Source organism: Puccinia triticina, chromosome 15A (genome assembly GCF_026914185.1).
Source record: "Puccinia triticina chromosome 15A, complete sequence".
NCBI classification, from domain to species: Eukaryota; Fungi; Basidiomycota; class Pucciniomycetes; order Pucciniales; family Pucciniaceae; genus Puccinia; species Puccinia triticina.
Genome location: NC_070572.1, coordinates 2,490,166 through 2,507,821, shown reverse-complemented (window position 1 = coordinate 2,507,821; position 17,656 = coordinate 2,490,166). Strand labels below are relative to the sequence as shown.

General features: G+C 49.8%; 3 protein-coding genes across 3 annotated transcripts; all 3 read left to right on the top strand.

The window, feature by feature from the left end:
* Nucleotides 1-2,109: 2,109 nt before the first annotated feature.
* PtA15_15A245 (uncharacterized protein) lies at nt 2,110-2,392 on the top strand (the record flags this gene model as incomplete). Its single annotated transcript, XM_053163432.1, has 2 exons — nt 2,110-2,134; nt 2,244-2,392. 2 exons carry the CDS (start codon nt 2,110-2,112, stop codon nt 2,390-2,392), a joined length of 174 nt encoding a protein of 57 aa, XP_053027408.1.
* An 8,102-nt stretch (nt 2,393-10,494) lies between these two features.
* PtA15_15A244 (uncharacterized protein) lies at nt 10,495-12,798 on the top strand (the record flags this gene model as incomplete). Its single annotated transcript, XM_053163431.1, has 6 exons — nt 10,495-10,773; nt 10,844-10,942; nt 11,025-11,102; nt 11,163-11,216; nt 11,296-12,127; nt 12,227-12,798. 6 exons carry the CDS (start codon nt 10,495-10,497, stop codon nt 12,796-12,798), a joined length of 1,914 nt encoding a protein of 637 aa, XP_053027407.1.
* Nucleotides 12,799-13,104: 306 nt separating this feature from the next.
* PtA15_15A243 (uncharacterized protein) lies at nt 13,105-16,399 on the top strand (the record flags this gene model as incomplete). The annotated part of the gene is made up of 9 exons (XM_053163430.1): nt 13,105-13,161; nt 13,661-14,112; nt 14,206-14,625; nt 14,700-14,866; nt 14,942-15,228; nt 15,294-15,618; nt 15,712-15,932; nt 16,011-16,096; nt 16,177-16,399. The coding sequence occupies 9 exons, from the start codon at nt 13,105-13,107 to the stop codon at nt 16,397-16,399; spliced, it is 2,238 nt and encodes a 745-aa protein (XP_053027406.1).
* Nucleotides 16,400-17,656: the final 1,257 nt, after the last annotated feature.

Here is a 17,656-nt window from a genome sequence, read left to right as displayed (position 1 = left end):
TCGGGCGGTCCCCTTCCGAATTTTCGTTTCAATCTCGCAACCTTTGGAGCAAGATTGGTTTGAGGTTGTACTTAGCATGATTCTTGTCGGAAAAGCTAAATATTCCACAGTTGGATTGGACCCACCGCTTCGTTCTAAGAAGAGAAACAACGATCAATCGTCGGTTCACTAGCACGAAAAGCGTCCAGGTGGAATGAGCGCTTACCCATTTAGCTCCCCAACGCTGCTTCAACCTTTCTACCATTTTCCTGAATTAATGGCCCATGGGGAAATCAGTTGATTGTATGCGGAGCACTTGCCACGTGGTTAAAGGAAATTACATGGGACACATACGTTAAACGCGCCGGAAAGCTTGATGCGAATTCTTTCACAGTTGTTGCCTGAAGAGGATCATGTCAGAACATGACCCGATGGCAACGTGCCATAAAAAATGCAAAAACTCACAGCTCGATTGAAGTTGTATCTGAAAAACTGCAACATCAGATGGCAATGCAAACCCACGTCAGTTGCATTCCGAAAACAGAGGCTGGAGCGGGTTTTCTCGCTTGACGAGCAATAGACGCTGATTTCTTACATTTGGTCTCCCGTTTGGCTGGTTCAGTAATTCATTTTCGGACGGCGATTGGGCTTTGGGCGCGAAAGCATTTTCAGCTTCTGCGGAAGGAGTGGAGGATGGGTGCGCTACTTGATCAGATGTCTTGGGAGCTACAAATGGAGAGGTGCCTTCTGCTTGGACGTGAGGATCGAGAGTTGTTTCTGGGTTGGACTTCTGTCTGAGAAGTTCTTGCAGAGTTGTGCGGGACGAACCTTTCGGGGGAAGGTGGTCCTCGGGTAGAGCCGAGTGTTTTAAAGGATCGAAGTTCTCCTTGGCAGTGTCGGTTTCAGAGGTGAGCAGTGATTGATCCTTAGTAAGTAGTGATTGGTCCTTGGTAAGCAGTGATTGATCCTTGGTAATCGGAGTTAGCTTCGAGTTCGCATTGCCCGGAAGGTCAAAGTTATTGGCACCGAGTGCAGACGGCTTGAGACTGTCACCCGCTGCGTTGCCTGTGTGGACCAAGCTGCTTACGACTTCTATAGAGTCTCCTGATTTGATGGCAGACGATGTACCTTCTACCGCCTTGAGAGCGTCAACAGCATGACTGGTACTGGCCAGCATTCGGCGTTGAAGACGGTAGACAGGAAGGGAGCCACAACTTGAAATTATTGAACAGAGAAATACGAGAATCGGCACCAGGGCCTGGGGTGGTGTTGATGGTCGCATGGTAGGAGTTGGATGTGCGAGTGCAAAAGGCAGAGAGCAACGGCCTGATGATAAAGAACCCCATTGGAAATCATCTGGAGCGGACGATGTGCGTATCAAGTCCGCATACAGAAGGTCTAACCTGAGGCTGAGGTTCCGGTCTTGTCGCCAAGATATGCAACGCGGGGTTCATACAGAGCTGATGAGTAACAAAGCCTCAAAGGGGCCTGATTGCACAGGTTCAACCCGGCATCATGGTTTGTCAATGAAGTTGCCTCGAGGGATGTAGCCCAGCCCAGCCGGTCGGGCAGCCTCATGCGAGCAGTCGTTTAAGGTCTGGAGTGTTGCAGTCCCATAAACTTGATGCAAAATCCGAGGCAGCTTTCGTTTTCGGTAAGGCGTAGATATATTCATCGTTCAAGTCGGATCCACCTTCGTAAGCCGGCATTCGAAGTGCCGAAGTGTCCTTGCGTTTAATGCCGGCCTTTCTCAAGTGCATCAGCTTTTTGAAGGCGGCAATCTTGGTTTTCAATCTACAATAATCCTCAAGAGAAGGGGCTGTCGCATTCGAAGCCGTCTCCAGAAAACGTGATAGGCTTAAACAGGATCAGGAGTAAAGCAGCCCTGGAACTGGGCGTTGTCAGCCAGCCTAATAGGGCAGTCCATGTACTGCTGACTTGCGAAAAAAGCAGAGACGCTAGCACCCTGATTCATGGCGATGATAATCTTTTGAAACGTTGAACAAGCGAGATGAGTCCATGAGAACCGAAATATCCAACCCAGTTGCAGCTTTCGTCCACTCCCGGTATGAGTTCCTTCCCCCGATCCCGGGCCGTTGTTCATGGCTTCCGGAGAGATACAGCACCACGATGGAGGCTCGGAACGGGCCTGTTGGTCAGCATTTTTACGCCTGCGGCTTCCTTTGACACCAATTATCAATGAAACAATCATTTGGCAGAACAAAATGTGACATCTGGACTATTTCGTTAATACAACCTTCAAGAGTGGCAGAAACGGCTCCCAAGATTGGTCGATGCGCCCTCGACCGTTTGTGTCTTCAGACGGTCGCGAGGGCCGACTTTCTGGTCGAAATTTTTTGTTTTTCCAGTTTCATTGGACAGCTCATATCCCCTGAGAAAACCTCCAAAATAGCCTGGACCAATGGTCCCATGGTCGCCGCGGGACGGGCTTAAACGCCCTCGAATTTCATCCCAAAAATCATTTCTCCTTATCAATCGCCGACACCGGCAGTAGTTGTATATTGCTCAATTAAAGGAAGAAAGGTCTCGCGGAAATAATCATTTCAGCAACCCGTGTCTATAAACCTTGTCCGTTACATTACATCTTTACACCAGCTTTACACGGAAGCCTCGACAAGACACGTACATTGAAAATTGGAAGGCGTGAACAAAGTTGGTTTAAAGCGACGGACGAGAGAAAAAGATACAAAAACGAAGGAAAATGGACTATGGTCCTTGGGACGTGTGCGGGAGTTAATCGATGTACATAAATTTGGGACATGATTCAAACTATTATTTACATGCTGAGAGGGAATTGATTGAAAGAAATGCCCGCTTTTCCAGTCGAATTTCACATGTTAGAGTGCATGTTACAAGCCTTTCTCTCGCGAGAAGAGGCTTGATGGCTTTTTGATGCGATTAAACAATCTCGTCATGAACGAGGGTGATTGTGATTGCTTGCCAATTATTTTGTCAGCTGCTGCCAATAGTGCAGCTTCGTCGGACTCGAATCCCACGGGTGGTAGCGGTGGGGGTTCGGCGTGTTGACGGACGCCTTTGAGTACGTCGAGCATCCCAGGAATGTCGTCATGGTTGGCTTGTTCGAATGCTTTGATTTTTTCTCCAAGCAATTGATCTGCTGTTACTCGATCTCTCAAACGATCGACATTTGGAAAAGCGAGTTGAGCGGCTTCGTTCAGCTTGGCCTGATCTTTGACTGGCATGTTTTCCCAGGGGGTGCCCTTCAGGCGTTCATCGCCCTTCACCAAAGGCTTTTTCTGCAATGCAGCTAAGCGTTCATCAATGGGGGGGAACTTGTCTCCAACGGTGAGCTCTTTGCAAATTCAAAGAATTAATCACAATTATTGTAAGGAAAGATTGGGTCAATCATCAGTGAATGCATTTCAGGTGGTGTTATTGGTAGAGCAAAATCACGTTTACATACTTCTGGGTGCGGAGGATGCTATTTTGGTTTCACTGAAGAATTTATCAAGTTGTGATTGATGGGCAACTTTCTCCTGGACCTGAGGAACTAGGCCAAAATGAGCCTCCACGTAGGCTTTTTGCGTGAGTCCCTGCCTATCATTCGAGTCAAGCAGGGGTTTCCATTGTTTGGGCCTGTAGGTTTTGGCGGCTTCATCGAATCTTATCGAGGCGGGATGTTCGAATGAGTTCTTTGTGAGATAAAGGGACTTGGCATGGTTGTCAATTGTCTCGAGATATGATTCGGTAAGAAGAGATACGGCTTGCTTGTTGACACTCTCGGGTGGATCGTGGAACGGGTTTAGTATGCGGACGGACGCCTCCTGCTTGAGTGTGGAAATCAACTCATGTGTCAACTCCTCTTGGGTTCCGAGTATTTCCAGATACCTTTCACTGTTCATGTCTCCGGCTTCAAGACCTTTTAGATTGGTTATCAATCTGTCTCGATTTGGTTGATCAATCAATTTTTTTTCATATAAGTGCTGGACGTATCGCTGCTGGATATCAGGACGATTGGTCTTTTGAAGTTCTTGAAAGATTTTTGATGGATTTTCGCCTGTCAGTCGTTGGAAGTCGGTTTCTCCCATCTTGTTGATGTAATCTGCTACTAGTTGGGTTGCGGCATTATTATCCTTGAAGGCATCAGCCATGTGAATATTCGCTAATCTTTCGACCGCCGGCTGAGTAGCTAGTCGCGCCTCACTCAAGACTTCTTCAATTCCTCGAATCAGAGAGTAGGAGTATAGCTCGGTGGTCAAGTCGAGTTCCGCAGGCAATGTATGCATTACTTCTTCAGCTGTTGTGAAAAGCGGCTTCGCAAGGTCCAACGATCTCTCTGGGTTCATCTGGATTGCTCGAGCTGTAGCAAACTTCTGGACGTCAATAGCTTGGGCCTTGAAGTATTCTGTCAGAGGTTTCCTGAGCCCAATTTCATAATCAATATTTCGAAGACTCTCGAGGGCTGCCTCTGATTCGTGCGCGAACTGGGACAACTTCTGTTCGTCTAGTTGTTTGATGACTTTGGTCACGTCTTCCACAATTTGGGCTTTGTTTGGGGCTTCTTCAAGGCTTTCCAAACTGGTGAAAACTGTCTTAGCGTTTGTAAGCGCGTCATCACTTTTCGTGAACACCCTTAGATCTTCGAGATACCCGCCGTACGATTGTTTGGTGATGATCGGCGTTCCATCCGGAGTATGACCAATTGTCTTCGCGTGCATTTCGTTATCAATAAGCTTGCCAAGGTTTTTTGGAGTAAACTCCTCGCCATCGCCCAACCTGTACCCGTACTTTTCATCATCAAAGGCTCTGGCAATATCGAACTTGAATTGATCTAAGGAAAGCAGAGAATGGCGCAAGGGGTGAGCCAGAACATAAAAAGATGCGGGGTTGCTGATAAGCTATCAGTCATAAGAGAACAAAAAACGTGATAACCCACCAAAATCTGCCTTCTCTTCAGAGGTCGGAGGACGACGAGGATTTTTCTTGAAAGCAAGACTTGGTCAATGGCGAAGTCAACATGCGAAGAGAAGCTGTCCATTTCACTTACGACGCGGATTTGGAACTGTTCTTTTAATTGAGATGATCTATGTCAAAGCAAACAGATTCAATGAGCGGGGGAGAGATTGGTTCAGTTCAAGATCTAGTTTTGGTAGCTTACAGCGGACGCTTGGGTACTTTGGCCTCTAGCTCTGACGCCTCAAGTGTTTTAGCCTGTCGCGTTCTCGATAATTTTCCTTTCAATTGTTCCAATGCTTGGCCCTTTGGTAACGCAATTGGTTTGGGGTCGTGCACGTTGTTTTTGTCAGTTTACTAACAAGAAACATGTGCGGGTGGAATGCACTTACGCTAAGCTGTTTACTTTTGTTTGCCAATTTCCTGAATTAAGCGCCCATGGTGAAATCAGTTGGTTGTATGCGGGGAAACTGGTCCTATGTGGCAAAAGAAAACTCTGTGGGATACATACATTACCGCCGCCTGAAAGTTGTGTACAAGTTCTATGATTTTTGTCCTCTGAAGACCATCATGTCAGAACATTATTCAACAGCAGCGCGCCACAATAATTTTAGAACTCACAACTTTCTGGAAGGTATTCATAAGGTTTGTTTGCACTTGCGACTGCAAACCCATGTTGTCAGTTCAATTTGGAACAGTTTATGTTGCTCCGCTAGAAAGAGACGCTGATAGTATGAATATTTCTTACAGGGAGTCCCTTCAACCTCTGACGGTAATCGTCAAATAATTTTCTAGGCGAACGTTGGGATTTAAGCACAAGAGCATTTTCAGCGTCTCTGGAAATGGCCACTTTAGCATCTTGCTCTGACGCCACAAGTGCTTCAGTCTGTCGGGTGCTTGAGGATGGTCCTTTCAATTGTTTGAATTTCCGACCCTTTGTTCACACAATTGTTTTGAATTGTTTTGTGGTTGCACACGTTGTTTTTGTCAGTTTATCAGCACAAAACATATCCGAGTGGAATATGCACTTACGACACTTTCCTTCATTTTATTTTTCAATTTACTGAATTAAGTGCCCATGGTGTAATTGTAATCAGTTGACTATATGCGGGGCATCTGGTCCTACGTGGTGAAAAAATATTACATGGGATACATACATTGCGCTCGCCTGAAAGTCTTTTACATATTCATTTATTGTTTTCCTCTGAAGACCATCATGTCAGAACATCCTTCACAAGTAATGCACTACAACAATTTCGGAACTCACAATTTGCTTCAAGTGTTCCAACACACTTTTCTTTGCTTGCGACTGCAAACCCACGTTGTCAGTTCAATTTGGAACAGTTTGTGTTGCTCCGCTAGAAAGAGACACTGATAGTGTGAATATTTCTTACAGAGAGTCCCTTGAACCTCTCAAGGTTATTGCTGAAGAAACTTTTAGGACGACTTTGGGATGTAAGTGCGAGAGCATTTTCTGCGTCTCCGGAAATGGCCACTTTGGCATCTTGCTCTGACGCCGCAAGTGCTTCAGTCTGTCGAGTGCTTGAGGATGGTCCTTTCAATTGTTTGTATTTCGGACCCTTTGGTAACACGATTGGTTTGGGGTTGCGCAAATTGTTGTTGTCAGTTTACTAGCACGGAACATGTCCGAGTGGAATGTGCACTTACGCCACGTTCCATCATTTTATTTCTCGAGTTACTGAATTGAGCGCCCATGGTGTAATCAGTTGACTATATGCGGGGCATCTGGTCCTACGTGGGGAAAAAATGTTCCATGGGATACATACATTGTGCTCGCCTGAAAGTTTTCTACAAAATCATCTATTGCTTTCCTCTGAAGACCATCATGTCAGAACATCCTTCACAAGTAATGCACTACAACAATTTCGGAACTCACAATTTGCTTCAAGTGTTCCAACACACTTTCCTTTGCTTGCGGCTGCAAACCCACGTTGTCAGTTCAATTTGGAACAGCTTGTGTTGCTCCGCTAGAAAGAGACGCTGATAGTGTGAGTATTTCTTACCGGGAGTTCCTTGAACATCTCAAAGTAGTGGTTGAATAAATCTTTAGGCGGACGTTGAGATGAAAGTGCAAGATTTTTAGGCGGACGTTGGGTTGTAAGGGCGAGAGCGTTTTCAGCGTCTCCGGAAATGGCCACTTTGGCATCTTGCTCTGACGCCGCAAGTGCTTCAGCCTGTCGCGTGCTTGAGGGAGGTCCTTCCAATAGTTTGAATTTCGGATCCTTTGGTAACACAAATGGTTTGGGGTTGCACACGTTGTTTTTGTCAGTTTACTAGCACAAAACATATCCGAGTAGAATGTGCACTTACGCCACTTTCCTTCATTTTAGTTTTCAATTTGCTGAATTAAGCGCCCATGGTGTAATCAGTTGACTTCATGCGGGGCATCTGGTTCTACGCGGTGAAAAAAATATTCCATGGAATACATACATTACGCCCTCGGGAAAGCTTTCTGCATATTCATTTATTGATGTCCTCTGAAGACCATCATGTCAGAACATCCTTCACAAGTAATGCACTACAACAATTTCGGAACTCACAATTTGCTTGAAGTATGCCAACAAATCATTCTGTGCTTGCGACTGCAAACCCATGTTGTCAGCTCAATTTGGAACAGTTTGTGTTACTCCACTAGAAAGAGACGCTGATGGTGTGAACATTTCTTACAGGGAGTCCCTTGAACGTCTCAAAGTAATGGTTGAATAAATCTTTAGGCGGACTTTGGGATGTAAGCACGACATTCTTAGGCGGACGTTGGGATGTAAGGGCGAGAGCATTTTCAGCGTCTCCGGAAATGCCCACTTTGGCATCTTGTTCTGACGCCTCAAGCAGTTTACTCCCTTGCGTGCTCGACAATGTTTCTTTCGCTTGTTCGGATGTCGAAGTCTATGGTATCATGATTGGTTCGGGGCTGTGGTTAGCATGTCTTTTTTTTTGAAAAGCCAAATATTCCAAAGTTGAATGGTACCCACCAACTTTGTCTACATTAAACAGAAACAAAGATCAATCATCGGTTCAACAGGAAGAAACGCATCCATGTAGAATCAGCACTTACGAAACGGTTTTTGAATGCATTTCCCCATTCCCTGAACAAACGCCCATGAGACAATTAGTTGATTGCATGCGGTGCACTTGGCCCTACGTGGTTGAAGAAAGTTCCATGGGACACTTACCTTAGAGTTGATTTCACCATATTTTCGTATTTGTCTATAGTTGGTGCCTGAAAAGCATCGTGTTAGATCATGCTTCAAAAGTAACGCGCCATGGCGATTCCGAAACTCACGTATTCCTTCCATTTTCGGTACAAGGCTATATCGTCTTGCATCTGCAAACGGATGTTGTCAGTTTAATTTGGAACCCCGGGGGTTGAACGGTTTGTGTTGCTCAAAAAGCAAAAGACTTTGATAGTATGAAGATTTCTTACAATTTTTGCCGACTTCGTCTCAGGGAAAGCGTGGGAAAAAGTTGGAGTTGTTGGGTCTTTGGGCGTGAAAGCATCTTTGGAAGGAGTGGACGATGGGGGCGGTCCTTTAGTCTCGGGGGGTTGAGTCTTGGGGAGATCTGTCTTGACGTTGGGAGATTCGGTGCCGGGGGGTTGAAATGGAATGATGTCTTTGCTTTCTTCGTGATCCGCTGTCCGGAGTTTTTGATTCGCTAGCAGCTTATCCTGGGCGGTACCGGTTTCAGAGTTGAGGGAGAGATCCGTGGACGAGCCCTTGGGCAGTGATTGCTCCTTCGTAAGCGGAGATAGCTCCAACTTTGGATTGCCCGGGAGCTCGAGGTGGGCACCGGCAGCGAGTGCGGACGACTTAGCACCGTCAACTCCTGCGTCGCCTGTCTTGACTAAGCTGCTTGCCATTTTCCCAAGTTCTACTGATGTCAAGGCAGACCCAGTGCCTTCTACAATTGCCTTCCCACCCGCCAAGAACTCCATTCGGCGCTGAAGGCGGTAGACAGATATGGAGCGAGAAGTTGAAATTATTGAACAGATAAAAATGAGAATCGGCACCAGAGCCCGGGGTAGTGTTGATGGTCGCATGGTAGGATGTGCGCGGCCAAAAGGCAGAGTAGAAAGACGGTCTGGCGAGAATCCCGCTGAAAATGATTGGAAGGGAGAAGGTGTGATTCTGGAAAGTATGTACCAGTCCCCCCATGGACGACAAAGTCCAACCTGAGTTTCCGTTCTTGTTGTCAAGATGAGGAGCGTCGGGTTCATACAGATCTGATGAGGGTCCAACGCTTGCCTAATCCAAGAAATACAGATGAAGTGGAAGCTCCAACGAGTTTTCTCTCCACTTTGGACCCTAAAGATCTGTATCTTAGCCATGCATGTATGTATATTCCGCAGAGCAGCACGCCCACCCCTGACTCGTAGTGATGATGCTATAGGTGAGTATCCTTGGAAGTGCCACTCACCCGTGTGTCTCAAGAAGAATTTTGCCCGTCGCTCGCCTTGAAGAGCTGGCGGCAACTGGTGAATGATTGAAACAACAATGCTAGTGGAGAACATCTGTAGAGGCGACAAAGCAACCGTCACCGGAGGCCGGGTAGAGGAGAGACCTGCGACTCATGTCGGCAGGTTTGCCTTTGCAATTATGTATCACCTCCTCCGTGATTATAAATGCGCCTCGAGTTTTCGTTTGTAAAAATAAACAAAGGGCAGAACTTATCAGTCCCTGGTCGGAGGAGGGCCCAGTTGGATGGTAGGAACTCGATTAAAGTTTGTTTGTTCAATCAGTGCTCCTGGCAACAACTGTTTTATGTAACTTGTCAGGTTGTATCTTGCATATAAAAGCAAGTTACCGGCGCAGCCTGATGTTTGATGGGATCGCGTCCCTGCCCGCCCGACTCCCTGCCGGACATGGTTGCCCGAAGGGATGTCGGCCATATCTGAGCAGCCAATAGGCGGTGCAACTGCTCGGACAGGCGAGTCCTACCTCCGAAGCTCGGTCCTACCTGCTGGTGGATTGCCATGTCCGACAAGAGGTCTGACAGGCGGCTCGGACTCGAGGTCTCATCGGACCTGCCTGCCCAACAAGTGAGTTCGGGTATGGACTTTTTGTAGTGCGGCGGTTGTGTAACTAGTGGAAGCAGATGTGGCCAAAGCCAGAGCCGGCCATCCTGAATGACGAAGGGCAGCCGGCCTGCCGGTGCAGCTTGCGGCTCTTGCAGGGTGAAGGGGATCAAGGAAGCACAAAAGACGTATTCCATATTTATTTGTACATACGTCCAGAGCACCGGAGACAAGTATATGCCACGTTTTGTTTGCATTTTGTCCAGTTGTCATTATGTACAACCAGGCCCAAAACTACTCACTCCAGCTGATCAGCTTGGAAGCTCAAAGGATGTCCTCAGCCCAACTCTGTCTGTCGCCCCTCAACAGCTATATAAACAGCCTCAGTGGGCATGGGAACGAGGACATAGAGCAGAGGAGATAGTTAAACACGCACCCTTTGAATTTCCATCGCGGGCGCCCCCCATCCTCACCCTTTCTTGTTTCCTTTCCAATAGTAACCTCCGAAGCAAATCTCAGTATCGTACCAGCACAGGAGAGAAGCCATGGTGACCACGCGAAATGCAGCCTACACGGCAGCCACCAGCATCGTCGCCGCCCGGGCACTTCGACAGCAACGGCGCGCTCGCACCGCCGAGGAGGAAATCCTGGGGCTGCCCCGCGCCGGCCCCCCAAAGCCGAACAGACGCCAACGCAGGTCCACCTCGGCAAAAGCTACCGAGCCTCCTGTGCCCGCACCGGCCGAGGAACACGAACAGATGCACCAAGACCCCGGTCAACAGGACAACACCGTCGTCGAGATGCAACCTCCGCCTGCCCCACAGGTCGTGTTTTCCTTCCCGCTAAATCGTCCATCCACCGTCGGTCTCTGATACTTCGTGCTACTTTCTACAGGCCTCCGTCTCGAGCGCCGCCAGCCATGCCACCGTCCGCCCGGCCCACTCGAATGACCAGCCTCAAGCAGTCGATCATGCCCCTCGGCCGCAGTCCCAAGTCAGTCTTTCATCCTCTCCCACGCATGCACATAAGCAAGCTCTCGATTTTTGACCCTCGGCTGGCTCTCCTGACTCCTCAGAGACCATGGTGGGGTCCTATCCGTAACGCCCCCGTACCCAATTCCCCCGCATCCATCTCCAAGCCGACCGAAAGCCTTGTAAGCGCATCTATCCGATCCCCTTCCCGGACCACAAGATTGACATTCTTGGCTCCCCAGTTTCAGTTTGCTTCTGGCGTACCGACCACCAAGCCGGAAAGTAAGCCATTAGAGGTAAGCCGACCCAGAGACACTTACAATTTGACAGAATGTCCCTATCATGAGTGCTCACATGGTTTACTCCTCACAACAGGCTGGCGGTCAAGTACCTGAGCTGAACGCATTCCCCGGGCTGGCTGGTCTACCGCCCAGGGACTCGACTTACACAGCGCAAAGACAGCAGATGATTACGAAGGCGGCGACGGCGGTGATGGCGCATATGAATGGGCAAGACGTCTCGCGGTCGGACTACGTTGACATCTTGGAAGGCATGTTAGTGGATCCAGAGATGCGCACGCGACTCCCGCCGGTGCTAGTCGAGCAGTACGATGCGGCGGCCCAGGGCGAGCGGCCGACGCTCTACAACGGCGGCCTTATCGAGAGGTTTATCCATGCTACCAAACGGGCCACCGATGTGACGGCCCGGATCATGATGACCAACAAGAATGCTCGTCGAGAGCGTCGGGCACGTAAGTCCCGCAACCGACCCAGTCCGTCGCCATACGAAACACCCATCCCCACGCCTCATATGGCCGAACCCCTCGATCTGACTCCGCCTGCGATGGCCGGTCCGAGCCGCGACGAGCGCGAGGACTCCCGAAACGAGTTCCTCAACCACCAACAAGCGCAGGCCCCGATGGCCGCCAGGCCATCCCGTCCCCTGATCTTCTCCCAACCCCTCACGGAGGCCAACCTCCACCGCCGTGCACAGATCGTTCCGAACAAGGGGAAGGCCAGAGAGACGTCTGGCCTCTGCGAGGAGGAGAGATCGGGCGTCGTGCGGACCGCCAAGGGCGCCGTCCGCGCAGCACCGTACCCCCGACGCGCTTCGGGCGAAACGCGTGCTCAAAGCTTGGCCGCGGAGGTAGCGCATTTCGAACCGACGCCCGATGAATCAAGGTACTCGGTCTACAGCGCATCCACAGGTAACTATGCCTCCCTCGCAACTTACAAAATGGTCTGGCCGCAGGATTGCAGATCGAGAGCTGACCGGACCTTCTGCTTTTCCTGCTTACAATCAACAGGACAGCAACAGTCAGACGCCCAACGCATGGGAGGATCGGTGAAGGACGGGATCAAGCGGATGCACGAGCCGAACACGGCCGAGTGGGAGTACGTGCAGCATGCCCGGCAAAATATGGAAGAGATCAGGAGTACAAAGGGGCCGGAGATGGCAGCCAAAGTGCACGCAGGCTACTTTTTGCTCTGTTACGACCTGATGACAACGAAGAATGTGGACTTTTTGTCGGAGGCCTTGCTCGAGCACATCTCCGACACCTCGCGACCACCGAACAGCCAAATAGTCCCGACCCCACAGGCCTCCGGCTCCTGTCCTCCTCCTCCTCCCAACGGCCAACTCGTCCCGGGCCCGGATCCTCCTTCGAACAGCCAGCTCGTCCCAGGGCCCCAGGCCTCGGGCTCGCAGCTTAAACGCTTCGATGAGATCCCCTCGCCGCCGGAGCAGGTGTGCATCCATCCTAACTTCGGAAAGGGCACCGTCTCCTTCTGCAGGGTCTTCGAACCCGACAGCTCCAGTGGCTTGCCTCATCGCAAAATCATGCTCGACACACCCATGCGTCCTTCGCCCGATGCTTGATTCCTCGCCCCCGTGCCCCTTCTCTTGGCTTGCCTCATCATCTATACACGTCACCCAGAAACGAGACATCAACCGATCCATGGCTCCGTTCTTCCAGTTATATTGCTCACATATCAATCGGCTTTCTGGCCCCGCTTAATACACGATCAAGAAAAAATTACAGGTGGATATCTCAGAGAACGCGTTTTTTTCTTGACCACAATTTTCATATCACAGTCGCAAAAAAAACATCTAAACAAAAAAGTACATGTGAAAACTATGCCAATAGAAGTAGTGTACCTCCAACATATGTAAGCTCTCCACCGTATGTCTGATACCAGCTGGATCCGCCCCGCTTCCCGTCACCAGACCCTGCACACCCAAGTACTCTGAAATCGGATCGGATCCCGCATAGGCGTTCACACACACACGCTTCCCATTATCGACAAAAGAAGTTAAAAAAATCGCCGAGCTTGTATTTTCTTTTCACTGTTTGAAGATCCTTGTTGTAGTGTTCCATCGGACAGTTATCCCCGCCTGTTTTGCTTGCATTTTCATTACACCCTATGCCTGCCCTCCGCCCTATGCAATGTCATATGTGTACCTCCGAATGGTACTTATTTTTAGTTGTCTTTCTGAGATGGGTTGGCTGGTACGTGTCGGGGATTTGAAGGGTTTTGGCTGAATGGGGATGGGTGTTGTTGTTGGGCTGTGGATGAGCCCGGGGTGGAGTGTTGCTGGGTGTATGCGGGTTGGAGGAGAAAGACAAAAGGAGTGGGAGAACCGCCTCTTGACCTCCCAAGGAATCAACTATTTACATCTTTACGAGATGAAGAAGAAGAACAAGACGCCGGCCAAGCAGAAGAAACCAGGGCCCACTCAGACATCCATCGACTCATTCTTCAGCCCAGCGAGCACCCAGCCAGGAGAAGGAAAGAGCCGAACTGTATCCGACGAGAAGAAGCCTACTCAATCCAGGAAACGTACTCCAGCCGAACAGCCATCGTCGAGCTCAGCAAAGAAGAAGAACAGGAAGTCGGTCGTCATCAGCTTGCCATCATCACCACCAGATCAATCCACGCCGATCCTCATAGAAGACGACGATGATGGCCCATCATCGCCCGTCCAAAATCAGCAACCCCAAGCTAGTCGCGGTTTACAAACTGTCGAAACTATCACGTGTCCAGTCTGCTCGAAAGTTTTAGACGATGGGAACTTAGCTCTAGCCGAAAGACATATCAATCTCTGTCTCGATCGACCTATCTCATCCACATCCTCACCACCGAAACCGACACCCAAGCCTGAACGCCCCGAATGCCCTGCTGATGAGGACCAGCTTAGCAATATCCCAACGGATGGAGAAGAAGAAGAAGAGACGAATGATTTCGAAGGAAAGGAAGACGAAGGGAGTGTCAAGTCTCTGTTAAGTGAAACGAAAATCGTCAAGCCATCAGCATCCTTATCCACCAAGCCTCGAGCCGCAAAAGCCAAGAAGAAGGGGAAGAAGACGGTAGGAAAGCTAGCGGATGGGAAAGCGGGAGGGAAGAAAGTCCGAGCAGGCCAGGCGGTCCCGTTCTACAAGCTGATGCCGGGCACGACGCTGTCGGTGGACTGCTTCAGCCACGGGGCCGTGCCAGGCGTGACCGGCTACTTCCTCTCGCACGCCCATTCGGACCATTATACCAAGCTGAGCTCGAGCTGGAAGCACGGCAAGATCTACTGCTCCAAGACGACGGCCAACCTCGTCAAGCTCAAGCTCAGGGTCGATCCTCAGTGGGTCGTCCCGCTCGACTTCAACCGGCCCTACACTATCGACGACGTTCGTGTCGTCCTGATCGACGCTAATCAGTTAGTCCCACCTGCTCCTCTTCTTCTGCTCTTTCTCTTTTATTAATGGCGCTCCTTTTTTTTTTGGTCGATAGTTGTCCTGGATCGGCGATGTTCTTGTTCGAAGGGATGACCAAACCCGAGCAAAAGCCGTTCCGGTACTTACATTGCGGAGACTTCAGGGCCGCACCTAGTCATCTGCGACACCCGGAGATCCACAACAAGGTGATTGATATATGCTACTTGGACACGACCTATTTAGGTGAGCTTCCTGAGCTTTCCCGCTCGGCGATGAAAGCAAAGGCACATGAACTAACATGGCGATCAAACGGTTAAGATCCGAAGTACTGTTTCCCAGCTCAAGAGCAGGTGATCGAAGGCTGTTGTCGAAGTATGAGTGCCAGGGTACTCGAGGCCGATCGGACGGCTACAATGTCTTCCAAGGACCTCAAAAATCTTCAAGAGATCGATAAATCTAGAGCAGTCTTCAAGTCTTGGTTAGATACCTCTTCCACCACCCCTGCCGTCGATCCCCCTCCTCAGAAAGAGGCGAAGCCCGAGCAGCTTGTTTGTCCGCCTGCCGCTGAAACGCCTGTTCCAAATCAACCCAAACTTGCGAGTATCGTAAGTTTATCCATCCACCCTTCCCCCAAAGAAGGAAACCAATTCAGACTTACCCCCCCAAACAGTTTGAGCCCAGAACGAAAGTTAAAGAAGGGAGCACGGCGGCCTCGGAAAAGAGGAGCTTGATCCTAGTGGGGACATACAGTATCGGAAAGGAACGGATAGTGATCGAGTTGGCACGACGGTTGTCGACCAAAGTGTTCTGTTCGGACCACAGGAAGCGGGCGATTATCGGATGCATCGACGAGGCGGACGAGGAGGCCGAGCTGAAAGGGCTCCTGACTACGAACCCGTACGATGCCCAGATCCATCTCGTCAACCTGTTCGCGCTCAATAAACCTGGGCTCTTGGAGTCCCATTTGGCCAAGTTTAGACCCCACTTCAATCACAGTTCAGTCTCCCTCTGTCTCCTTCGTCTTTCCAGTCGATTTAGTCGATTTGGGCAAGACTTCGAGTGATTTATTGGGATTTTTGCTTTTGTAGTTATTGGAATCAAGCCCACTGGGTGGTGCTACAAACCCCGCACATCCATCCCTGTCAACTCGCTCGACCTCCACACGTTCATCGACGCCTTCCAACAACAAGAACAATACCTGGATGGTAGCCCATCCAACCGGGTCGGACGGCTTATTTTCCCGGAGAAAGTCAAGCCAGATCTCGCCCACATCGTCGAGATCTACGGCGTGCCGTACTCCGAACACTCCGTTGAGCTTCCCCCCCCCCCCCCCCTTTTTTTTTCGATTGTTTTATGCTTTGTTGACGTGGGTCCTTTGCTTGGGTAGTCGTTTTTCGAGCTGAGCTGTTTTTGCATCTCCTTCGATTGGGTCCGGATTATCCCGACGGTGAATTGCGGAAGCCCGGCCTCCCGGTGCGTCCGTCGCTTCTCCATCCTGCCCACCTCACAGAGATTGACTGATCAATGTATCTGCTTTTTCTGGGGGGGTATAGGGCCAAGATGAAAGCGTGGATCGACCGCTGGAAGCTCGAGCGTCTTCGGCTCCTCAAATCCGCCCCTCCGTCCGTCCCGGCCCTCCAGCCCGGTCCCGGGGCCGAAGAGCCTGCGATTCCTCAGCCCTCGCCGGCCGGAATCCCGTCCGCCTCTCTCCCTCTTTTGCCAACTCCTCCTCCTCCTGCACTACTTGTCAAACCTCGAGACCCGCTGTACTGGTAATCTTTACGGCTTACTCAGAAATCCACTCGCATTCGAAAAGCTCTTCTCTCTTACGTTTTATTTTTTGGGGGAGGAGGCGGCCAGCAACCCTTTTTTTCTGATTTTGACATTTGTTGTGTGTATCACACCAAGCTTTTTTATCGAAAACTCTAAGAAATAAATAAAAAATCGGTTTGTGAAACACGTATATCCGTCCCCTCCTCTATTCCTTTTTCGCCATGTTGTATTTCTTACCTTTTAGTCCTGGGCCCTCGGTCTCCACCTGTTTTCATAACTCCACACTTTGCGCTGCCTATGTATCGTAAACGCTATTTGTATATGTCTGGTCGTGATATGTTCCTCCATGATTTTATGGACTTGCCTATAACGTCACATGGACACTGGGTTTTTTGGTTCAGTAATTTAGACGCGTGCGCGTCTAACTTAACTAAGTCCCTCTATTGGAGGGGGGACGGAGGTCGCTTGGCTCCCCCGAGGAGGGAATTAGCAAAGTTAGCGTGCGCGTGTTCTTTGTTCTCTTTTTGTAACACAATGCTACGCAAAGAAAAATTGGAGTCGCAGTCTACTTGACACAGATCCCGAAACAAAGTAGACATGCCCGGCTGTCAAAAGGGATAGGGTTGGCCCCGTTGTGGTTATTTATCAGGAGCTCAATTTCAGTGAATTGGACAAGAAACCCAAGTCCTTCACGTTATGAGATGGTCGCAAGGCAGGAGTATACAAACAACCGCCAGCGGGATCGCGAAGAAAGGTCTCAGAGAGCCGTAGACTCATCGTTTGATCCTTAGACCGCCACTCTCGGCTCAGGAACGAGCACCCAATACGCCTGTGTGGAATGTTTGTCGTCTGTCGATTGGGCAACGTCCGTTTACCATCCAATCGCAGGCCTTTGTCCGCTGTCGTTTCTGAGCTTCTTTTCGCGGAACGGTTCCACCGTCAACGGGCACCAAACGTTTCTGTTTTTTCACTGCGCTCTCAGGTAATACATAGAAGACAGAAAGGACCGATGTTCGGTTCTGTAATGTCTGAGACCCACCCTGTACGGTACACGAAAGAGACGTGTTGGAAGAAAGGTTTTCAATGCCCGTTGGGAATTTGGTAATTGATAAGGTTCGACAAAAGGAAACCCTTCAATTGGGGATGTGGAGCCGATGGCCATTGATGCAGACACGGCTCAGCGGACCGCTGAATCGTCATGTCCTTGAATGAATGGACACGCAAAGTTTGAATGGCGATTGTTGGGGAAAGCCCGTGGTG